Consider the following 25,675-nt stretch of genomic DNA (forward strand, 5'->3'; position numbering starts at 1 on the left):
GTCTTTCTTTTCCCAGTGTTTGTGTTGGAACCAGTTCTTGTGCTGTATTTAAATATTCAGTCCTGCAGGAGATAGCCAGGTTACATCAGTCCTCTGTAACTGGTACTACACTAAATGTATAATCTGTGACCAGGAAGATGTAGCACTGTGATAACCATTTACCTTGAAGAAACACAAAAACCATGGTGGACCTTGTCATCCTGGAATTTGGCACATTCTGTATAACCTCTTCTCGCTATTTCATATTCTTAAATCACAATAAGGCAATACAAAAATTAAAATTAAAACAGAAAGATACCGAGAGCTGAATTTGGAATAGAAAAAAAAAATTGTCCTATTTTCTTGTTCTCTAGATATGTCAATTCAAAGGACAATTGACCTAAATGTATAAAAATAGATAATCTAGCTTCCTAGCTGGCATCTGTTTTTCACTGGTACACAATGGGACAAAACCAATGCCTGCTACCAGAGAACAATCTTTTCCAGAATAATGAGGATGACAATTTAGGTGGTTATAAGAGCAGGACTAGTGTAGTTAAGTGGTGCTGCCTCTGGCCAGCATTGCCTTCAGCTTTAGCACTTCATAATTTGCCAGAGTCGTGATCTGCCTTCATTAATCTGGGGCCGTGGGGGTCATTTTGTGCAGGGTATCATAGTAACTGCTGGTTGCCTTATGAGCCATGCTGAAGATAAGGGAGGAAGTGTTATAAAAGCCTGCCTGGCATGCTTTATGCTGTACAGCCACCTCCCTATCGTGTTGGCAGCAGCCTGACTTTATTCCTATTGGCGAGGAAAAGAACCTGGCTTTGCTTCCAGCTCAGCACCAGTGATCCCAAAAGAGGATGAAGAGAAGTAGCAGCATGATAAAGAGCTCAATTTCAGCTGCTGGACAGATTTCCTAAATTAAAACTTTCTGCTGGTCTCTTAGCATTAAAGAAAATATTTCCTTGGCTACAGAAGCATTGCAAATATAAGGATCAATTGTAGTGCTCAGTACAGAGTATGTAAACAGTATCATGTAAGAGTTGATGTCATTGCCTGTGCTCAAGCAAAGCATGCATCCCATATTCCCTTGAAAGTCCTTACTCCTGTGCTAAAGAGAAAGCAGCACTCACATTGGGTTCAGGCAAAATTGAATTAACAATAATTTATCATGCTAATGGTATCAGAGCGTGCCTCAGATGTGACACAGGAGGCTAGAGCTTCGTAAGGGCTTTGAGATCCATTTCCTAACTGATGATTATACTTGAGTCTGACACTGCATTGCCTTCTCTCAGAGCAAAGCTCACTTGCATAGTGAAGTATGCAGCTTGCTGGTGTTTTACTTTGCTGCTGGTAGTGAGGTTTGTAATTGAAACTCCAGGATCATGTGGTTTCTGAACACTGACAACTTTATGCTTCATGGTGGAGCTACATTCTCACAGTTGAAGATACCAAGACTGGCTTGGGTCCTCTCTCAAAGTACCCAAAGGGGTATCTTTTTCTGTTCATGTCTGGCACTGCCAGACACTACTGCCTGGGGACTGACGGATCTCCTTGCCTTTTTATTGAGTAATGGATGCCTGACGTAGCCTCTGTATTGCAGCTTAGAATGCAAGTGACACCAAAGAGCAAACTTGGGCCATCTCTTCAGCCCTCAGCATCCTTGGCTCTAGCACAGCAAGTTATTTTCTTCTCTCTGTTTTGCCTTTTTTCTTTTGCTTTTTTTTCCCCCTATTAGTGCCAATTTTAAAAATACTCTCTAGTATTGACATCCATTGAGTCAGCTCTGCAGATTTCCTTGGATGCTTGTCAGAGGTTTAAAGCAATCCTTTTTTCAGTCAAGTCTGCCTGGGCATCCACACTGGTGGATCCTATGGCCATTGACAAGCAAAGACCTTCTAATCAATATTCCATATTGAAATTGAATTTCAGTTCTGTACTATCGATACTGGACTCTGTCCTTGCACCTTCTTTCTCAGGATGATACAGGTGACCTTTCATCACTTTGCAAGCTGAACATGCTTTACTACAAGAAGATACTCACTGGATAAACTTGTCTCAGAATCAGAATCCTTCCTGCTACTTGGAAGAGTGGTGGCAATACTGTAGTGACAGGAATCATGAACCTAGATACCTTTTCCATAATGTTTTAGTAATTATTTTGGAACAGCATTGATGCTGATTCCAATGAAAGCCCAGTTTAAGAGTAAGCTGGCAGCAGATGTGAAATCCTTGTTATGGTGATGAATCTTTTTTCTTGCCATGTTCCAATACTAAGTTGTTGTGACACACACACACAGAGGAGTCACAGAGTCATTTCACATGCTCTTTGTCATTGTGGCCATATCACAGTAATCTTCTTCTAACCTGCTCCAAGGAACACGTAAAACTTGAATCCAGATCTTAACCAGAGGATTCATTCACCCTTAGGTTTCTTTTTCTCTGAATGTTTCTTTGATTACAAAGAAGTCAGAGGGGATAGGTGTCTTTCTAAGGACTGTAAGGACAGAGGACATAGTGATCTGTCACTCTGCAGTTCTATCTAGGTTTCTCCCAGCTTCTTGCTAGATAGGAAAACAAAGCTTTTCCCTTAACTTTATTTCCTTTCCTGTATTCCAAAGAGCTTTATGCCATTTTCAAAGAACGTTTGACCTTCCATTAACCTCCTTTAGGGTTAACCAGATGATGCCGACAGTACATCTAGGTTCACAGTATAATTCAAGTTGGAAGGGATATCAGGAGGTCTGTACCACCTCCTTCCGAAAGCAGAGTCAGCAGTGAGGTCAGACTCACCTAGCTTTCTTCATGAAGGTCAGGTCTTTCAAGAAGAGAGTCTTCTTCACAAGGTGACAATCAAGATGTGTTTTAAACAGATGAGTGAGCATTCTACCTCCAGTTTGTAGCCTCAGCTCTGCGTCTAATAGTGTCACTGGTGTGCATTCATGACTATGGAGCTCACAAGAGGCTACACTGAGGTTGGCATCATTTAGCCTGTTAGGTGTCTTTATGGTCATTTGTCAGCTGCAGTATCCAAAGAACTTTGCATCCCAAGATTTTCAGAATTAGAAACGGTGACTGTGAGAAATTACCTACTTTAGGAACACAAGCATAAAGGTCTTGTCTGACTTAGGGATATGCCACTGTGTATGAGGGACAAATTGCTGTGTATTAATGGGGACACTGAGAATCTCTTCTCTTTCTCACAAGTGACAGCTCACCATCTGCAGCTCTATCCGTTCTTCTCCAAAACCCATGCCATGGCAGCCGTAACAGAGGTGGTGCTGTGCTTGTTAGAGCAGTCTTTAATTGCTGTATGCATGAGGAGCACTCAGGCTGCCTCCAGGGAATCCAAGCTTATGTGAATGATGGTCCTTCAAAGACAAATATGGACTAGTGTAGTCAAAAGCTCAGAGGTAATATGCTGATTATAGTATGCTTTTGAGACTTGCAGTCTGCAAAAATATGCACAGATGAACATTGGTTGGTTGACTTATGCCTTTGACCTGGACTACTGTAGGACTGGGATTTTATGGGTGAGAAGAATCTGAAATGGCAATACTTGGCTTTATGTATTTAGCATAACAGCATATGAGGTGTGAGGACACCTTCTCTGGAAATTGGGAAGATGTAAAAGGTGTTCCACATTGAGTGAAAGCCAGAATAAATACTGTATAAGGATATGCACCTTTGGCTCTGCATTCCCTGAGAGCTGCAGTTATTGGCAAGTTGCTTCTGTCCTGTTCTTGTGAATGCAGCCAAGCAGCTGAGAGATGCTAATGCTCGGGTGACTCACATCTCCAGTCAGGCAAAGGGCTGCCTTCTGCTTTAGGAACAGGTCAGTGCTCTCTGGAAAAGCAGGTCTTTCACTGTGTAAGTTGTGTCTTCACTTGCTCAGCTCACCTGTGATTTTTTGTCAGCAGCTTCTTCCTACTGTAGACAAGTTTAAAGATGTTTGTAATTTTAAATAGTTGTTTGAATGCTTTCCAACTGGAATGTGTCTCTGCATTAATCTAGATGTGTTTATCTGTGGAAAGAAATTAGATAGTCCCCATTTAAAAGAAAGAAAGGGAAAAGCAAATGCGTTACAAAGCCTCCTGGCTAGTTAGCCATGGGAAACATGAGTAAATTTTGGTGAAGGAGGTGAGGTTTATTGTATTCCTAGAGTGCAAATGACACTTAAAGGTTGCTTTGACATGTTTGCTATTAAATTTTACAAAGGCCTTCTTTTTACCTTACGTGGTGTAGGTATATCTGTCGACAAAATCTCTTTGAGAGTTACTGTAAAAGGTAGAACACAAATGAAATAAAACCAAAGAAAGACCATACAAATTATGATTTCAGTGGCTACAAGAATACAACGAGCACAAGTGTGTGACTCTTCACCTCATTTCAGATCTTACCCTTCTTTCAGTTTCTGTACTCTGAGCTGCATAGGGTGTTAACTTCAGAGATTGGATTTGACTGTTTCTTACCTTCATATTTTCAAGTAAAAAAATGATTCCTAACTGTACAATGGATTTTTATCATGTGAAGAGTACTTTCATATTGGTAAGAAGTTGGGTTTTTTTTTTCCATTACTACTTTTCTGGGTTTACTAGTAATGGAAACTAAACTAAATTTACCTTGCCCTGGTTCAATGCAAAGGGGGTGGCTGTGAACCAAAGTTTGGGAGACCTCATGCCCCATTGCACCTATCCCCATCAATGACTACTAAATCATGGTAGAACATGTTTAAACAAAATTAAAAGTATTAAATTAGAAAAATGTAGTAAGACCAATAGTGTATGTAGAAACTCAAAACTCAAAGAAAGCAGAGGTGTTGTCTTTTGTGTGATGTAAGTATTCAGCCTGAGAGTTTTAGTACAGTGTAGCTAAATTCACAGTGGCTTATTGCACACAAGCCCTGGGTCTCAGCTGCAGATATTGCAGAGATTAATCTTATTAATGGAACTGCTAATTGGTGTTTGACTTCTAATTATAGTAACAATAGGCCATAACAATCAATCCTCACCTTTACTGGGGCACATTAGGAATCTTTATCATAAAAATGATTTCCTTTGGGACTTAACTGTTCTTATTTCTATCTTCTGGAAGGCTGGCTTTCAGCAAAGGTACAGTATCCCAACTAACAAGTACTTTGGAAGCTTAGCTAATTAACTGGTAGAGAAAATGCATGGTCCTAAAATATTCAATATCTAAGTACATTAAGAAGTACAATGCTCTTGACAAAATTGTTTGAAAGATAATGGGAAAAGTATGTCAAAATATGAGCAGTGATGTCTTTTATAATCTTAAAGAAATATGTAATTTTGTCTCCCAGTCCTTGGTAGCTTTTCCATAGCTTTTAGTGAGAGGAAATCTAAGCAGTTATTCTAAATTATTCTATTTAGCTTTTTCTCTCTAGGATAAATCCTGTGAGATTCATCATCTCATTTACAAGATGAGTCTCAGGAGATGAAAAGCACATACAACTTGATTACATATTCCTATTGATTATCTTCCATCCACAACAATAAAAACCAACTCCAAATACAAATCTAACAATATTACTAATTCATTACAACCAGTACTTTTCTTCGTTAACTTTTATTGTTTTCAGCATACTTAGCATGTGCAAATACAGCAATTATATGTTGAACAAGAAAAGGTCTTCTCCTTACATTGTAGGATAAATAAAAAGGCTCTGCATTAGAGCTGATCAAAGTCTGTTCAGAGATATAGCTCAAATCTTGTTCAAAATAAATCTTTATAGCACTAGACAGCTGAGTGAGGTAAACTCAGTATGTACATCACTAAGTGTGTTTGGTTTCCATTTTAAAAAGTAAGTAATTTTCAGTAATCTTCAGAGAAAGCAGGGTAGGGATGGTTTACCTTGGAAAAATTGTAGTGGCGCCCCTGTCTGTCTGTCTGTCTGTCCAGCCCTCCCTTTTCTTGGAGCTTCTTCCTCCCACTGCTTGTGAAGTGAGAACTGGACTGCCACAATGTGCAGCATAGCAAGCAAAACCAGAGCAGCACTGGTGGGATTCTGCAGTGGGCCAGGAGCAAAGCCCTGCTTTCACCCCAGTGGGAGCTTTGCAAAGAAAGGCCACATGTGGGTAACAGGCCTGGCACAGCCTTGCTGGGACATGGCATGGCCACACACCAGAGCACTTCACCAGAACTGTGTTTGCTGTGAAACCTTTCCCTTGAAACAATTCTCTACTTCAGAACTTCCCTATTTCCTTTACAAAAAAAATAATAGTATTAGTGAAGAGAAATCTCCAGCCATCACCTAAGTACAATCCAGTGCTGTGATGGAAGCACACAGCAGCTTCGGGGACTGCATATCCATCAGAACTATGATATCAGTGTGACCAGTTGCTTCATTCCAAATTCTTAAATAACTGTATCTATATAATTTATTTGTCATATTTTCCTTGCTTTTCTACCTGCTGAAATACCACCAATCATTTTTCTGTCCTGTTAACATCTCCCTTGACAAATTTTACGATGCAGTTATCCAGTTTCAATACAGATCTCTCCAATTCTTGGGAAATTGTAGCAATATGAAGTTAAGTATTACAAGGCATACTGCATCAATTAATTTATTTTCTTAGTATGATTTGGTCAGTACTCTGATATAAGGTAACTGAAGATATTACAACATCTGCTGAGGTGGAGTTGAGAACTCCGTGGATATTTATGAAAATACGAGACTGTATAAAGATTATGCAATGTTCTTTCTCTTCCACTTGAAATAATGGCGTGTTCTGGACCCTAATCACATTAAGTGAATGAATATTTCTTGTGGCTTCATTGGTATCTGGCCTTTAACCTTTAGTAGATTTTCATGTGCAGTTTGACCACTCTGAGATCCTTCTAGAGCAAACAATAATAAAAAAGAAAGGCAGAATAATATGCTGGCGGTGTAGACTGGATGCTGTACATCAAAACTTGATTATTTTTTATATATTCCAGTATAAAGGTGTATGAGTACATAGATAAGAGTGATCGATGACTTGAGAAGCGGAATAAGGAGCTGGAGAAAAAGGGATAAAGATTTCAAGAATATGAATTCAATATGGTATTCTCACTGTGTGGCATTTGAGAAGTGCTTATGCAGTCAAAAGGGAAATCAGAAAGACAATGGTTTTTTTGTATAGGGTTTGCAGCAATTCAAAACTTATCATCAGCAGTGCCAGCATGATTGGTATATATGAAATTTCGTGAGCTTGATTGCCCGGTTCCTGAAGTCCATTTAAGTATTTGAAGTTGCAGTTTTTAATTTTTCTAAAGACTTGGCCAAATTTATGTACATTTTTGTGGAAAGAGAAGATGCAGCCAAATAAATTATGCATCTGTTATTGCCAGAAAGGGACGAAACATAAACAAATTCTGTTTTATACTAAATAGTATTTCTGATTCCTTTCTTGTACTTGCTGTCTTTCACCTAGACACTGCTGCATGGAAAGCTTGCTTCAGTCTCTTATAGCTGAAATTTCATTCTGGCTTTTGATATCTGTACAACAAAACCAGTACCAAAAGTCCAGCTACATTCATATCTGTTCCAGTAGGCAAATTAAATTTTAGCAAAGTTCCAGTATTAGCTGCAGTCAGGAAAGGATCCTATTTTGTGCACTGTGGTAGGAATTCTGCAGAAATAAAGTTTGCTCTTGAAGTTGGCTTGTTAGCATAGAGCTGTGTCTCCGTCATCACTTGCGTGGGGTTAATGTTGCTTGAATTGGTTGATGTCACTTTATCCCTTCTTAAAGTGTGTAGATTGAATCATTCTGGGATGAAAGAACCAAAAAATGAAAGTGTGAAATTTTCAGATACCTTATATTTTAATAAGGTAGAAATAGATGGAAATTGTGCCAATGGTATGAAATAAGTAATTTTTTTAATCAAAGGACACATTTTTCTCAATATCACACCGTATGTCATTTGCATAAAGTATATACGAATAATAATGGCAAAACTTTGCAGACCTCAACAGCACCAAATGCTTGTTTCTATGTTGATATGGTCTCAGAAGCAGCAGTCGTTGCCTTGCTCCAAAAGGTTTATTATCCTTTCCCTGCTGGCAATTCTGTCAACACACCTGGTGTAAGGAGCAAGGTCTCTGAGAAGTCTGCTGTCTCCCTTTAGCTATTAGTCTCTTTCCCTGTACATGGCAGGCAATACCCATCTGCTGCATACTTCTGCTTTGTGAAAAGCAAAAGTGTTCTCATAAAAAAAATTTGAATGTATGGTATTGATGTCCCTATCCAATTCTGAACATTGAAGGTTCAGGAGGGGAGAGGAGAGCACTTGTGATAACCATACTTTTAATTGCTGATTAACAGAAATGTAGTTACAACTCTTCAGAATACAGCAGGTTTATTTCATAGTAGGAGCTATCTGCGGTTGTGCAACCAGTATGTTTGGATTTTTTTATCCCCTCTGTATCTTGGATATTTATGGGTATCTCAGAATTCATAGTAATTGTTATATAAGCATGATAAAAAAAATATATATAGTTATAAAATAAACCCCAACCCTATCTGGTACGCTGTATTCTAGTGATTCACATTTTATTTTTAATGCCTTTTTCTTGTGCAGTTAGACATATGAGCAATCTATTCTTTTAACAGGACTGCTCATTTATCAAGTGTTCATTCTTCATGGCATCAAAAAGGTTACCTTCCTTTTGCTCTCACATAAAAAGGTTCCATGTATTTCAGGTGTCATTAGTAGTAGAGATTTAATGTCAAGGTTAGTGCACCTTATCTTTCAGCTACATTGAATACAATTACAGACAAACTCTTCAGAGAGAATTCAGAGAAAAACTGGAAGTAATAAGTCAAGCTGGCAGTCTCAGAATAGCTGACAGTGCACAGGAATGGGAGTTTCTCTTAACAATGGTTCCAACTGTCTCCCATAGTCATAGCAAATAAAATTATAGACATGCTTCAGTCTTGCAGGGCTGAGAAACAACTAATAAAATATAGGAAAAATATGTTCATAAAATTAATTGTTAGTAGCTTATTTCTTGCACTTACCTGTAAGACCTTTTATTTCCCTTCATATCTTTTTAGCTGGTTTTGGTGCAGGTATTTAAATATTTGACCATGATGTGAAATTTCTTATGGAATAGATGCATGAGATGTAGTTGGAGGATACATGTTATTGAGTGGCTATAGAGCAAATATGGGTAATCCTGGATGGATGGGCACCCTGGGTGTTGCCTACAAGCGGTCTGGCTGATACATGCTGCCATCATATGGGAAGGAATGTTGGTCATTTCCATAGCAAAATATGTGATTTTCTCCATGATCATGTTCCTTTTGATTTCTGCTGTGCTGATAGCAAGGTCATCCAGTCTACAAATGAATCCTTTGTTCATACCTTATCTTTTGAGGGTTTTGGTCAACATATGTTATTTAGTTCTGAGTCTTACTGTCTGTTTTTGCATCATGTATCCTACCATCACATTTTCCTAAAGCCATGCTACAGCAGCTGTTGCCAAAGCTTTCGATCACTTCCTATCTTGCCTTTTTTGACTCTTGTTTCCAATACCTAAAACTTGTGCACTTCAGTAAGCCAAAAGGAAGGCCTTCATGCTAACTCCATTGTAAACTCTTTTCTTGGCTTGCTCTTCTTTCACCCCATCAGTTTTAAATATCTTATTTTTGTCTTTGACTTTTAGAAATGTAATATGTTTTTGTAAGGAAACAGCAGTTGTTTTTTTGTTTCTTATCCAGTTGCAGTTGTGCAGAGGTGGGCTTTCTTGTGAGCATTGTTTTTGGAATTGGCTGCTGGTGTTCATTTTTGAATTAACATTGCAGAATTTAAACTTAGTCTGAATTGTCTAGACACTTAGCATGGAAATAACTCCATAAAACTTCTGTTTGATGTTTTCTATGTTCCGTTTAGACCTTTAAATTAGCCTGATGCCCTTCAGGTTGTATAATGAATCAGAGCTTGCATTTGTTTCATGTTGTACAGGTTTTATATTTGCTTCATATTTGCTTGGTGTTTGCTTACAGAAGTGCCACCTTGTTAGGGTAAGTGGTTTTGTCAGTAATAAAATGAGTTGTACAAAGGACAGGTGGTAGGATGACCTTTTTGCAAAATATTGTTGTTAACTGAATGCAGTAAACATTTTTTTTACCAGAGTACCTGTTCGGTTGTCATAAGGCTGGCATTGCCTGGAATTAATGGCATTCTTTTTAATTTTGTAAACATTTTTTCTAAGACTCTATTAAATAAAATTTGCTTTTTGTCTTTCAAACAATTTCAAAACACAGGTAAAATTTGTTGGTCAGTTTGACTAGGAAATTTTGTAAGTGGATTGTCAGACTGGAGATGTGCTGTTAACGTTGGTTTATGTTCTTTAGCCACTGGCTAAGCATTCACTGAGGATGCAAGAAGCCCAGGTTTGGCTCTCTTGAGAATTTGAAAGGATGCAAACGCACTCCTCTGTCTGAAATTTCGGAACATTTCTCCAAACAGAGAGATATAGGACATCCAGGTCAGGAATGCCTGAGTTTGTAATGTTGTTTCCCTCCTGGTAGCTAACTTAGTGGAGCAGGATCTAGAGTCCAGGTGTCACACCTTTCTCTCCCACAGTCTCCTGCATACTTTTTTCAGTCTTTGGCCATCTGGCTGAATGAGTAATTCAAGGTTTTGTGTAACAGCAGAGTAACTCGGCAGGAGTGGCCAAGGAAGGAGGTGTGAGGATGCCCTGGCTTTGGGAGCTGGGGGTGGCTGCTTGATGGGAGACCCAGATTCCCGAGTGATGCACTGAATGCTTCAAACGAGGGGCTTGGACTGGAAACACTGTTCTCTGCAGTCCAGTTGTCAGGTGCCATGTCCACTACTTAAGTTCTTCCTCTCTTTCACAGTTTTATGACTTCCAAATGCTGGCTGTCACTTGGAGTTTGGGGGACATTGGCATGTTTTTAAGTGATAAGCATACCTGTGCTTTTGCCTCGTATCTTTTCACCCCCATACCATCTATAAGCACAAAAAGGCAGGAAAATAAATGTCTGCAATAGTAATTTTCTAACTGGAAGTCAACATATGCAGCTGACTAGAAAGGTACTTTAAATCATCTTATAGGTGTTTTCTCAGAGATGACACTAGTTATTTGAGGCAACTGTTTTTTCCACCTGCTGTGAAAGATGAGTTGCCTTTTGGACACTTAAATATTTCCGTGCTGTTAAAGCAGCAGATTGAAAAGCAGATGAGAAAGTTCAAAGCCAAGGCTGAAAGTTCAGTTTCAACTTTGTTATCTGACTTTTGTCACCTTGTGTCACAACCTAACTGTTGTTTTCACTTAGAGTTATTAATTAAGAAATACCAAGTTTACCCATTTACTGTTATCTTTCTTCACAGCAAATGAAAGTGAATTTCGTTCCTTTTTGTATCCTGTGTTAGATAATAATTGAGAGAATAATAGATTCCAGGGACCTTTGATCTACCATTACTGTAAAATAAAAATAAAACTTAATTTTTTTTTCTCCTGCTGACCGTAATGATTTTAACCTTGTGTACTAATTTGAATGGGCTTGTGGGGGCAGAGTCTTAAATGAGACAAAAATGAAGGAAAAATTGCTAATGCTGCCACTGTATATCTAATGAGCACTGTGTAATAAACCATAACCTCTTCAACATTTCTGTGGAAAATGGTGTGATTATTTTGGATGGCTGGCCCTCTGTGTACGGCTCATTACCATCTGGCATAATGTGTATTGATATAGCCTGTAATTGTCAACTCTTATTTGACATGCTGCCTTTAATAAATGTGACTTGCATGGCTAGAACCTCCTAATGGTTACATGGAAAACTGTAATTAAATAAAATATGTATACTTATGTAAAATACACACCCTTATATCCATAAAATAATTTTGTAGAAGTTCTCTGTTTTTCTTTATCTCCTGTTCTTAGTGGGAATATTTGTATGTATTCCCAGGTTAGTACTGCATTACCAGTGTGGATACCTAAATATGTGAAGACAGACATGAATCTTGAATGTAGGTTGTTTCCTCTTGCAGAACTTGCTTCAAATACATTTTGAAATATTTATTTTCTGTGCACTGTAAGACAGAATTAATATACCTGCCGTAATAGAACAGGTTCCCTGCCTGATAGTGGCTTTGTGTGCTCCTGCACTGGGAATGGGAGGTAACTCTAATGGGCCAAACACCAGTTTTGGTGTTTCTCCTGAAGAAGGTGGCTGAAATAAATGCATTTGTAAATCTCAGTGCTGAAAGTATTTTTACCTCCTTAAAGTCAAATGGGCTTCTGGCCAATGGTGAGTTTTCAGATAGAGGGACCAACATATGCTGCTAATCTAGTCATATTCGGTTTATTGTCTGAAAAGTTTCCTTTCCTTGCCTTCACTGTTCATTCATGTATTAATAACTGAGAGATATCATTCTGGTAGTCATATTGACTGCCTTACAAAACATAGAATTTCCCCAGCTGTAATCAGTTTTAATATTTGTGCAGTGGGTGTTTTCATCTGGTGTTACCTTCAACGGCACTGTTGCTGGAGAATCCATTGTTGCTCTTTATAAGAGATTTTGGAAAGTGCCTTCCCTTTATTCTCTTTGGATTTCCTTAGGCTCAGGCTAGTGGATCTTATTTTATGTTTGCTTTATAATCAGCAAATTCTGTTGACTTTGTTTTCTGTAGTATAGATGCTTAAACTTCCTTTAAATATCTGTGACCAAATCTACGGATTTAATATCAGCCTTGTCCATGCATAAAATAGCTTTTGTTCCTCACTTCATCTGTTTTCTTTGCTTTGATTGTTAGGACAAAAATGTTGGGAAGTCATACTTTCTCAAATTCTTCATTCAATTGATGATTTTTACTGGTATCAGAAACTCAGGGTTAACAGAGACACTACTTTTGCTAATCTTCCCTTAAATCATCTGTGGATCCTACTGGTTTATTTGACCATAGCCACATTCTGTATCTTAGCTGATTATCTCAAATGACCTGTTCCTTCCATCCTTTTCCAAACTTTGGGTGCTTTCTTCTTGAAAGAGTCTCTAGTCCTGCATATCTGTGGTCTGCATTCAGATCTTTTGATTAATCTTTTTTTTTTGCATTGCATATTTTAACTTGAGTAAAGCATGTTGACACAGTTCAGTTGAATCCATACTGAGGATTATTCACTCTCTTTGCTGTTTATTAGCTCTGTTTATTAGCTGTGTTTATTCCTTTTGTGTTGTCTTGTCTCCTGAGTATGAGTTCTCTGGACCTGCTAACTGTAAAAGCTTACCCGCTGCTGCTGTTCATGACCAATGTTCACTTCTGGGCTAAGAGATATAAACACCTGCTTGTATAAAAATATTGCTTAAAATATAACAGGCTTTCTACAGTGCCTTGCCTTTATGCAGTTTTGTTTCTGCCTAACCTTACATAATGGAACAATGCAGTTCTTAAAGTTCTTGGTTTTGAGGCGTTTTTAGTATATACATTTTTAAATTGCTGTTGTTCAGCTCCCTCTCAATCTCTGCATTTTCTCATCCAGTCCTTCACCAATTTTCTTCCTTGCATACCTTGTCTGGTTTGTGTTTGTTCCTATCAGTTTTTCAGTTTGTCGAAGCTAGGTGGGGGAGGAATTATAGCTGTTTCAGCTTTGTCTAAACCACAGTTTTTTTGCTTTTTGTTTTAGTTTTTAATCAGCTTAGTCTTTTTAATTGGGGATTTGTGGCTCTTTGGTCACATAGAAATATTCATAAGGAGTTTCCAAAAATATTCACATTTTTCTTTTTAATTTATCTAACTGATTCAGCCTGTCTTATCATTGAAAATATTGCTCATGTATAATATATGCCTGTGAATGTTATCTGTCATATTTATAAAGAATGTTTGTATACTGATTTAGATTATATTGTTTTCATATAACACGTCTTGAACTCACGTTCACTTGTACCTAAATTTTTCTGATATGAGGTCTTTGTAGCAAATTGAATCTTTACTATAGAGAATTCAGGTTAAATGCAACATTTCTTGAGCTAGCAAAATTCCTTTTAGAAATTCAACCTAGTGTCAGTACATTTATACCTATGTATTGCCAATATGCATTATTGCATGAGCATGCTGAACACTGAATATCTGCATCATTATCTACAAAATGACAGAAGTAGGTCTTTGGAGAAGTAAACATCTTAGCTCGTGCTATTGCTTGATGAAGTACTTAATATAGCCTGCATAGCTGTTCATAGAGTCTAAAGCAGATACCAACTGGAATTTCAACCTGCCTTTTATTAGAAGTTTAAATCTTGATAATCGCTTTATAAAAACACAATATTGCATTTGACAGCTTTACTTCATTTTGGAAATGTGACTCTTCCCATAGGGATAATCACTGATTTTAAAATGTGATTATGATATGTGATTTTATAAGTTTGACAATATGCTTATAAATTAGTAGCTCTAAATTTTATTATTGATTTTTGGCGTCAATGTTCAATTAATCCAAGAAGTCTTTTTCGAGATAACTTACTAATTTTTTCTTTCTATCTTTAGGTGAACACTCATGGTTTTTCCTTTGGTTTGATCAGTTAGGTTAAGCTAGCCATCCTTCCTTTAAAAAATAAAAAAGCCATAAAACCGAAGCTGTAAAGCTATTTTTTTAACAATACTTACATAAGTACTGGTTCATGTCTCGAGTCTGTTTCTACTCTAGGAGTGTAGGAAGGATCTCTGAGAACAGGAAAAGTAATTGATATCTCCCTTTTTAACAGTTTCTATGCTTATGAAATCTGTAATAACTGAAGTAAGATCAAAGCTATTTAAGTTTCACGTCTTGGTTTGTGGGGATTAAAAAACATACCTAGGCCTGCCACCACATCTCACTGTTCTTTTAATACCTGTCCCTTGCAGAATGTCCTTTGTATCCTTCTGGCTAATAAAGTCCCAACATGACAAAATTTGTCTGTACAGTAAGTGCATCTGATTCTTAACCATGTCAGCCCAGTCCACCTGCTCCCCCTTGTTCACACAGCTGCATTGTCACTGGTTTCTGGATCTTGCGGTAGCCAGGTACTTCTTACTGAGCAGGTTTACTCTTGATATTCCCTTCTTTATTGATCCCAGCCTGCATGCCTGCCTCTGGGAACTGGAAAACATCCGTTTGACTTAGTGATTCTGGTGGTGTTTTCCTTCTGGCTTTTCAGATTAACACTTTTTCCTTTTAAACTGAGGTTGAGGTAGTGATCTTTACCAGGTCTTTATCTAGATTCTCTCACCTATTCTCCATAATTGATGCTTTTGTTTCCAGGCTGGGATTATTTTTCTTTTAGGCTGTGTGACTTGAAAGGGGAGTTGCTGTGATGAGGCCACCCAACCCAAGGACAATGTGCTATAGGTTGTGATCACTGTTCTTTGGCCACTGATGCTGATCTTAGGAGTAAGGCAGACACAAGCTCAGCAGTTAGGGCTTCGTTTTGCTGGGGATGATGGTGCAAGTGTGGATTCTTGCAGTCTGGTACGGGCAGCTGGCTCCCAGGCTGGAGGGCTCCTGTCTATGCTGAGGTGACACAGCGGTGGCCGTGTTGGCGCATCAGTGGCACTGCTCAGAAGCTGATACAAGTTGGTTCACTTGGGCGTTGCTGTCTGGAGTACAAAGGGGGAATTGGTTGTTCTGTGGTACCCCTAACAATGAAGCCAAGACCTGTGAAAACCCTTCTTCAAAATTCCTGCACTAAGGAAGGGAACCAGTCAGGGAACCTGACTTCCAGTCAGGCTTTTCACTCTCCACTGCCAACCACCTACAATGCTTAGGGGAACTGGCTTGCCAAGTTCAAGCGAATATCTGCCCACTAAAAATCAGAAAACACTTTCAAATCCTATAATGGGATGAGGGAAGATCTTACCAAGACAAGTTATGGAAAAGAACCTAAGCAATAATCAGTGGTGGTGGTGACAGAGTGTGAAAATGTAAGATCTTTTCAAAAATAAATAAAGAAAAATACATGAATGAGCATTGATAGAAATTTTACTTAAAAAACTTTGTGATACTAGGAAGGGAAGGAGATGAAAGAGGTAGGATATGTAGCCAGTTTAAAAATAAAGTGATTGTTAGGAATGCAATTAAACAGCATATTCAACAAACTTCATAGATTTGATGTCTTTCAACTTGATTTATCCCTTAGGTGGAAGACACTCCCACATCTTAAGACCAAGACAGAAGGAACTACAGAAGTCTTGGTCTCTAGCCTTGTTAAAGGATGGGAGTTGGTAGATGTTTTCTGCTGGTTAACAGATACATCAGTCATGGGAATGCAGTGAATATTTGGCCTTCTGCTCAAATCTGCTGCTTTACCCTGAAAATTTTCCCTGTTAGTGCAATGACAGCATCTGCCATACATATTGCCTGGCCTAAACACCCGCCCCCCTGCCATTTAATTTCTTGTAAAAGACACCATTCACAGAAGATTGGAATGAGACTTTTCATCACTATGCATTGTTCTTCTAATCATGGTTTATTAGCCATGGCACTGACTTTGAGAGGTGAATGGGAAAAAGAACTGTAACAACCACTGCCCTTTCTTGATGTGTAACTAAGTGAACTATCTTGATGCAGCGCCAGCTAGTACCCAGAGCATACAGGATCAACATGAATGTAGTTTAAGCGCCTCCTTGTCTTCATAGAACTTTTCATGGTTCACAAAAAAGGTAAAATCAGATACTAAGTGCTGCCCAAATATATAGTCAGTACCTGAAATTATTACTTTAATTCTTTAGTTAATGCTTTTTCATATGTAATTTTCCATTAAAGACACTATTTCTTTTTATTTCAAATTCATAGGTGTGTATATATAAAGATTATTATAGTTGTCACTGAAATGGAATGGATGCTGATACTTTTAAAAATTTTTTTAAAGTCCTGAATGTAAGGCTTTTCATCCAAATCAATTCTTTTTGTATTGAAGGGAAACTATTGAATTGACAATCACAAAGAAAATGTTCAAATCTTGGATGTGTACTATTAGTCACTTTAATTCAAAGCTTCAATGATAAGTGTTCTTAAAGAATTTTTGATCTATCAGTTTCATTGTCTTTGTTCATTGTAGTTGCCTCAAAATTCAAATATGGTTTTTAGTGGCTCATTTAAGTCTTTGGCCCATTTCTGTGAAATATTATGTTTAAAAATGACACATTTTAAATTATTAAATATTTTTTGCATAGCCTGTTATCCCTTGAGAAGCCTAGTATAGTTCTGATGGTTAGCTGATAATGAAAGGTATACTAACTCAAGTTCAATACAACTGTACTATTTAATGTGTCTCTTTAATCATATGTTTTACAGAATCCTATTATTTCTTTTTAGAGTAGGACTTGAAATTAGGAACTTTGGTGGTGGTTGGCAGGGAATTCTTACTTCACAGGTGAAATATGTGGAAGTGTGTTAGCATTTGGTGATAAAGCTTTCCTGATTCTTAGCACGTTCCATTTAGGAACTTTGTGTGTTTAGAAACGTTGACTGTTTTCTCAGTACAACCTTGTACCAAGGTAAGAACAGGTAATTCTTGCAGCAGCCACTTATTTTTTTGTGACTGTGGGCTCTGGAGTGAAAACAGGATGGAGGCAGTCAGATTTTGTCATCCCATTGCCCTCTTTCTAAGTCCAGTATTGCTGAAACATTATTTTTTTTGGTATGTTGGGATTGACTGCTTTCAAATACAAAATTATTTAATCACTGAATTGTATTCAGATGGAGAAAGCTGTGTATAGTATTTCTTTTAGCAGTAACTTCATAACAGCAGTGTTTATTTGTTGGATGCTGCTCTTTACAAAGTCATGTCAAGGATCCTCCTGTATCTGCGGCATTGTGCACTTGTTATTGTGCCTGGGTATTCTAGGGATTATCACAAAAAGCATTAAAAAATGCATTGCCTGGGATTTCTACAATAGCATTGATTCTTGTATTTTCAGTCTGCTAGAGAGAGAGAGTGGAAAAGCAGTATGTAAGATCAGAATTAGGCATAGATTATCTGCCTAATATGATTCTTGTTAGCACAAATAATGTGAATACTATTTGAAGAACAAACGGATTATAGGAAAAGAAATGAAAACATCCAGATCCTGAGCATGTGGAAAGCATGACACTGATGTATTTGTGTAACCTTTTCATGAAGAGCGATGCTGAAGTCAAAGAGGGGATTTTGATTTCCTTCATTAAGAGCTTATTAAATGAAGAAATAGGACAGTCGTTGTTTTGCTTCAATAGTTGGGGGTCACAGAGGCGGGCCTGGTCTCCTCAGGAAATTAATGCCTGCTTTCAGCTGGGGGAAATGAGCCGTCGCCTGAGCTAGCTGCAGCTTTATGTGCTCGTCACTAGGGATCCCCATATGTCCTGGGATCTGCGGCAGGCGGAAATGGCAGAGCTCGGCGGCGGGGGCAGAGGGCTCTCATTGCTATTCATAACAGGTAGCTCGGCTCAATCTGCCCAGAGCAAGTCTGTTTAATGTTGATCAGCTGTCCATCTGATAAACCGAATTGATACGGACATTTCCTCCAAGGGCTGCCCTGACAATGACAGCAGGAGCATCGGGATGTCTTGTTAGTCTTTTTCTCCGAGCTTGAAAATTTATTAACCCTTTGTTAGAGCTGAGCCAAGCGTGATTACAATACTGCGACTGGGTTATGTGAGCTTCTACCTCATGTCTTTGAAAAGCAGCCTCAACCTTCAGATTTATTGTCTACATGGAGAATGAATGTTTGGTTTTTGAATTGTTTTTGTCTGCATAGAGACAACAATTTGTGAATTATAAAGGCAGCTTTTAAAACAGCTCAGGGGGTTTTTTGTGCTTTGCAAAATACATCGGGAACCTTTATTTATCCTCTCCCACTGCCTTTTGTTTGCTGCCCAGGCCATATGACCATCCCATCTCTTCTCTCTTGCTAATTGGCACCAAGCATTGCCCTGAAACACTTGCTGCTGGGACTGTTCGCAGGTCACATATATTTGGGGCAGAAGGTTTCTTTAGATTAATATGGTTTGGGGCAGTTGGAACACATGTGCACCGTCCAGAGCAAACAGAATTAATTTGCTCTGCACTGTACTATTACTGAGGCAGAATCTAACCTGAGCATGTACCAGCTGGTATCTTTGTACATGAAGGTATGGATCAGTTTGGTTACTCAATGAATCAGTGTTGGCCACTTCTGAGTAAGCACAGAGAACATAACACGCCTTTGTACTATGTTGTAATTAATTAGAACTTTAAGGCCTTTAGTCATCTGTTTATTGAGGGCATGGATTGCATTTTGCTCATATGTGAAACCTCAATGGCAGAAAGGGAACTGCTTGAGTCAGAGAAGATGTGAATGTGCTGAAGATTTTGTAAGAATGAGTCCTGTGTGTATCTAGCTTTAAAAGGATGCTCCAGAGCATTGCTGTTTCCCCCACCCTTTGGCCCTGCTCAGTTCTTTTGTCTGTTCAGCACCCCATTGTCGTTCTGAGCTAAGGTGACATCTCTGGGCTTCTTAGAGTGATAGTCACTGTTGAGGGCTACAGGATTGAATTGTGGGAGAAGGGGGGAGGCGAGGGCTGTGCTAATGACTCTTTTCGTGCCTTTTCCAAAAAATTAAAATAGAGAGCAAGCCTCTATGGAATAACCTCTGTGATAAGCCTCTCACAGGGGTTTGTAACCCCTAAACTGAGAATGTATATGTTATATGTTGGAGTTAGAAGTGATTTGTAAACCTATCCAATAAAATTGGCCCCTTTGCTAGATAGTCACCTTTGCTTCTGACTAAAACCACCAGTGAAATATCATTAGTACACAGTTCTAAAACATTCAGCTGTTTTTCCTCTCCTGCCTGAACCCATCCCCTTTGGTAGTGTTGAACTGCAAGGTATTCTGTTATTAATTTAACTCTAATTTGAGCAGTCATTGACTGCAGCATTCTTACATTGTTTGGATTGGCTTGCTCAGGACCCCCCTGCTGATATGTCCTTTGTTTCTTTCCATCATTACTTTCTGCTTGGCATTTTCTTCATGTCAGTGTCCCTCAAGCTTCTGGTAGACAAAACAGAAAAAAGAAAGCACCCGTGAGGACTATAGTGATTATTTTGCTTTATTTTGTGAAAGAATTCAAACAAAGGGCAGCATTCTCCCAAGTGGAGCCGGTGGTACCTGTGGTTTGCCTGGAAATACTTAGTGATAGTTCTCTGCGTTTGACACCTCCTGGTTGTGGCTTCTAGAAGTACATAGAAGAGCTCATATCATAATTAATAAAATACCTGTTTAGCACATATGGTTGTTTCTTTATTTTCACTAAGAATCTCTGTTCTACTCATAGCATCAAACATAATTGTGCTTTTTCTTTCTTTCTTTCAGTCAAAGAAGTCTGGCTGAGATCACGGAGCTGATCCATACTGCCTTTCTGGTGCATCGTGGCATAGTAAACATTGGTGAACTCAAGTCCTGCGATGGCCCTCTGAAGGATATGCAGTTTGGGAATAAAATGGCTGTTTTGAGTGGAGATTTTCTCTTAGCAAATGCTTGCACCAGTCTTGCACAGTTGCAGAATACCAAGGTAAAAAAGAAAAATTCCTCTACTGCCAAAGCAAGTAAATATTAGCAAGTATTTTGAAAGAGAGACCCCCTAAAAAATCAGCAGTTATGTATGTGTATATGGAGCATCATTTAAAAATCAGCAGCCTTACCATTATAGCTGTCAGTTTGGCAGTCTGCTGTTGCTGTGAATGTGTTTAACAGTCTCCTATGGAATTACTGTGATGATGTCTTTAGTATACATTCTGAAGCACTGAAGTAATGGATGGGTGGTCAGTTTGGTGAGTTTAAGGCATATTCATGACATATCAGGCTACAACACCTCTGGTGTTGTACAACTCCCAGCTGAAGACATGTTTGGTCTGGGTTTTTTTGGTTTTTTTTTTTACTTTGTGCTTTGTGACAGGTTTTCTGTCTTAGATAATTTGGGGAGCAAAAGGCTTTACTGTTTTGTCTCAGATGACTTTTTGCTTTTAATATTGTTAGAGATTTGGATGTGCCTGAATATTGGATTGCCCTACTAATGCGTATGTACTGGCTTCTGAAGGACAACTGCAATCCAACTGCTTAGCCAAACTGTTTGAAACTTTACAGGGAGATGTTTTTGATGAGAAACAAATTGAGTATCTGTATTATCTTAGAAAATGAGATTGATAGAGACATTAAGAGATCCTTTCTCTATTCCATTCTTCTTTTTGCCAGAAAGAATCAGCTACACAAAATCATTCTTGATCCACATTTATCTAGATTGTTCTTAAAACCTCCAGTGGAGGAGAGGGATCCCTGGGCATCCCTGTGCCAGCCTAGTAGCACCTGCATGAATGGCTGAAGAGCTAAGTGTGCCATTCCAATGGAAACAGGAAGCAGTACGTTTTGCAGAGGTGCTTTTCATACATTTGAAGATTGCGGCCATGTTGTAATGTAGGATAAACGTTTGTCATGTGCAATTGTCAATAATTGTCAGCCTGAGTAGTCTATTTTTTTTAGATTCTCATGCTAAATCTCCTTGTGGTAGTAGAGTATTTCTGTGCTCCTTTGATCATAAGTATGACAGTTTCTCTCAGAAGTGGTGTCATTTTCTAACACAGAGCTGAGATTCAAGAGAAGAGACAGAAAATTAGATGTCAATCTACTGGAATAGTGGGTTAAGCCATTATGGTGCTAACTTGTAGTAAGTATTAGGAAAAGAAATAAATAGTGCACACCATAACCGAAATAGGATGTAATTGATTTTAGTAATTATTATTAATTTGTATCAGCTATTTTTTTTTAGTACCCTGTAAGTTTCTCAAGACAGACCAAAGGATTTAACCCTACGTCAATGTTCTGTTTCAACATAAGAAGAAACTTTTGCAAAATGTAGCAACTATTACTTTGCGTTTAGTACATCATTAAGCATTGCAGCAGGAATGTATAATCCCTGAAGACTTGCCAGGAAACAAGCCTACAGTGAAATGAAGCACAAGCGCAAAGAAATCCTTTTTTTTTAAAAAGCAATCATTATACTGCATGTTGGAAAATTCTGCCAAAACATTTTAGCACTTTTTTTCATTTTTCTGACATCTAAATACTTTCATAGCTTCTACATACGATAAGTGGGATGCCATTATGGAAACTGATTGACTTAGTAAATTATTCTTTTTCATACGTCTAACCCTACTAGCAAAGTTAGAAAAATTGAAATACAAGCTATAGAAATCTCTTGACAGGTGCAATGATTTAAACATACTGTATTTATTCTTTTGTAAATGATGAATTTTCAAATCTGGCATCTGTTTTTTAGCAGTGTGAAATAACTGTGACTTTTTTCCTTCATAATGTTTTGTGTTCTTTGATGTAAAAAGTAAAAATCACAGTACTGCTTTTTTTGCTGGCATTTAGCAAATTGGCTAATGAAATGAGCAGCATTTTATCATGCATGGTACTGACCATGGTAGCCATAACCTCCATAGACATGCATAGCTATTGTGTAGACCAGAATTTAAATTAAAGGGGGTTTTAACATAACTGAACTCCTTGCTACCAGGATAATTTTATTGTCTGTTAAATTCATGTCTGAGCTTGTGTATGATGCATTTATCTCTCTGCTTCTCTCGGGGCTGACAATTAGACGTGAAATTCTGTAGTCGTAATGAAATGCAGAGCTATTTTATAATTGCCAAGGGTAAAATTAGCAAAGTCAATTATTTTCCCTTAGGCTTTTCCCTGTAGATATTAAAAGGCTGCAAGGTAATTGCCTTAGGTAACACTTTGATTTTTAAATAACATTAAATATAGGAATTGTTGTTGTTAATTCATAGTAATTTTCTTCTTCTTGCTACTGTTATAGAATATTACTGTAATGATGTTAACAATAATCAAGGCTCAGGGTTTGTGTTTTTGGGGTTTTGTTTTAAACTAGTGCTCATATCTCTCATTAGTTTGCTAAAGTTATGCCAAAGAACGTTTTGGGGTGGTGTATTGGGTTTTATGGTTTTTGATCTCTGAGATACAAGGACTCTAGATTGCTTTAATTGTCAGTTGGAAAGCCTCCTGTAAGGTAAACTCTGCTGTTGTGCTATTACAAAATCATTGCAAATTTTGGTTTTTGAACACTTAACAATTCAGAAGAAAGCATTCTCATTTTCTGCATTGTGAAATCATGGTACATTAATTATGAATACAAAGTTGGTATCAACTGAGGCTAAAAATATTGAAGGGCAGATGCATGTGAGTGCTACATTTTTGTAATGATGGCAAAGTCCTACATCTTTTAAGTTAATAAAAACTGTTGAAAATGAGCACTAATTTCTTCAAAAGCCTTTACAGTACAAAGCATTAGATTGATAGATGTGTTAACACTTCTTTTGTACTTTTTGATCACCTTATAAGCGCTAACCTTTTGGATGGTGGCTCTTGGCCTGCTGATTGCAATGATAAATTATGTTGTTGATTGAAAATTATATGGATAAAACCTTACTTCAGAACTGCATCCTGTAGCAGATTGTTTATTGTTATTTCATGGATTTTAGAACAGAATTGAGCCCAAAGATGAATTGATTTGGGATCTTTTAGAAGTTGTTATGTCAGCAGTGGAATGGTGAACCTTTGGCAAGGAAGGGCATGTTTGTGTTTTGCTGCTTAACTAACAATGCAGTAATGTGTGGTGATGTGCTGACTTGTTGGATTGGGGTGTGTTTATATGGGATGACAAGGTTATTTTGATAGGTTTTCTCATTTTGAGGCTGCAATGCTCCAATACTAGGATCATGATAAGATACATGTAATATATATGTAGTAGTCATTGTAAATATGTAGGTTTGGGAGTGATGGAAAAGTAAATTATGTTTGCCTGACAAAATAGGGTACCTTCCAGCTATCCTGTGTGATATGTGACCATAAGCAGTTTTAAATAAATGTGCTAATAAATTATTAAAATGTGTAAAACAATCTGTTTAATGAATGGTTCTTCATTGCCATCTGAAGACAGTATGTCTTTAACATTTGTTGTCTTGCTTTGCCTAGCCAAGGATGTGGGGTTGAAACTGCTAAAAGCAAATCTTTTGAATAAAAGTCCCTCTTTGACTCTGATAACAAAAAGTGTTAGTTTTGTCTTTGATTTCTGCTTAAGTAACCTTCACTTCCTATAATATTTTTAGGCTGGCATTCAGATGGAAACATAGCAAAAGTAACAACCATTAATTGGCATTTTTGTCACCTGTCACGTGGATGTGGGATATGGGCATTTTTACCACGAGTGATGTGTGGATACTGACCACGATATTATCAAATAATGTGCTTTTTCAGTGTTTGTAACAGAGAAGTTGGAAAAAGTCTGTCACAGCATCAAAGCTGGTGCTTCCTTGAGCATCTGAATCATCAGCTGTCTTACAAAACTATAGAGGAGATGCTCAAAAGGCATAATTAAAACCAGTTTTGATGCTCTTACACTCTAAAGAGAGTGATGCATAGAACTTCAGAAGGCTGAAATGGTGCATTTTAGTGCAATGCCTAGAAAATGGTAAAATAATTTGCAAATGCATTTATTGCAACCTCATAAACTGATAAGAGGGCATCCCATCCCTTTGTATTTAAAGAAAGAAAACCCACAAACCAGCCAAACAACCAAAACAAAACCACCAAACCCCAACATACACAAAACAAAAAAAAAAAACCTCCCCAAAGGAAGAAAAAGCCTATCCCAAAACCATGAAGTATGTGGTATGGTAGTGTTCTCTGTGGTTCTTACTGAAATCTTAAGAATTGACTCAATTTTTCCCACTGTAATTCGGTACCTTCTTCTTGAAATGATTGAACTCTTCATAGAAATACTTCAAAATCTACAGGCTGAAAGCTTGGAACTGGATTTAAGAATCTTGTCTGTCAATGTAGAGCTCTGCCAGAAGACCACATTGTAGAGCATTGTTTTATTAAGTATTATTTGTTCATAAATAAACAGCACAGATGTAGTACTTATGTAATGGATCCATTTCCTTATGCTAAGTTTATGTATTTCTAAAGGCATAAGTGTGCTGTTTATCAAATAAGCCTTGTGTTTACATAAACATCAATAAGTTACTAATTTAAGTCCTCCTATGTCTTCCTGTTGCAACCACCTGAAGGTGCCCTGCACCTCAGATAAGAACTGTTTATTATGAACTATGGTTTCTACTTCTGTAGCATCAATTGTGGTCCTGTGGGGAAGGCTCAGTTTGGAACTTAAGCAACCTTGGTGTCCAGTGCAGGATAGTGAGAATATCCTCTTTGTGAAATTGTGCCAGTTGCTCTTTTGAAGTAAATTGACATTTTTGAGCATTGACAAGCAAGCCAGGTTAGAATTTACAATTTTACTTTTTACATGTCATTTAACAGTGTTACTTGTATCAGACATTTTCATTCCCTGAATGATGTCAAAAGAGCATAAATGTGTAAAAAAACCCCCATCATGAATCTGCCAAGAAATACCATTTTAAAATGGAAACTCAGTGTTAATAGTTGCCAGTGTAAAGGCAACCATTAGCAGCTATTGGCTTGTAATAGATTCAAATTACCATCCCTCAGAACAGTGCATTTTGTTTGAGGTAAGTAGAAGGTCCTCCTTCTTAAATGTAGTGGAGATGACTTATTTTCAGAGCAATGAAAGGTCTTTTGAAAGAGAGATTTGTCTTTGTTATCTCTGGTGGAAGATTTGAACCATAAATATCT

The 25,675-nt window shown here is 37.8% G+C and overlaps 1 protein-coding gene across 1 annotated transcript in view; it reads left to right on the plus strand.

Annotated features, from left to right (window-relative positions):
• PDSS2 (decaprenyl diphosphate synthase subunit 2) overlaps positions 1 to 25,675 on the plus strand; it is a 111,508-nt gene that overhangs the window by 48,394 nt on the left and 37,439 nt on the right. The window contains exon 3 of the mRNA XM_054280237.1: positions 20,315 to 20,513. Within this exon, the coding sequence (XP_054136212.1) occupies positions 20,315 to 20,513 (199 nt within the window). The remainder of the gene's footprint in view (positions 1 to 20,314; positions 20,514 to 25,675) is intronic.

This window comes from Melozone crissalis, unplaced genomic scaffold (genome assembly GCF_028551555.1).
Source record: "Melozone crissalis strain CALT ecotype California unplaced genomic scaffold, PUWL_Pcris_2 ptg000027l_1, whole genome shotgun sequence".
Classification (NCBI taxonomy): Eukaryota; Metazoa; Chordata; class Aves; order Passeriformes; family Passerellidae; genus Melozone; species Melozone crissalis.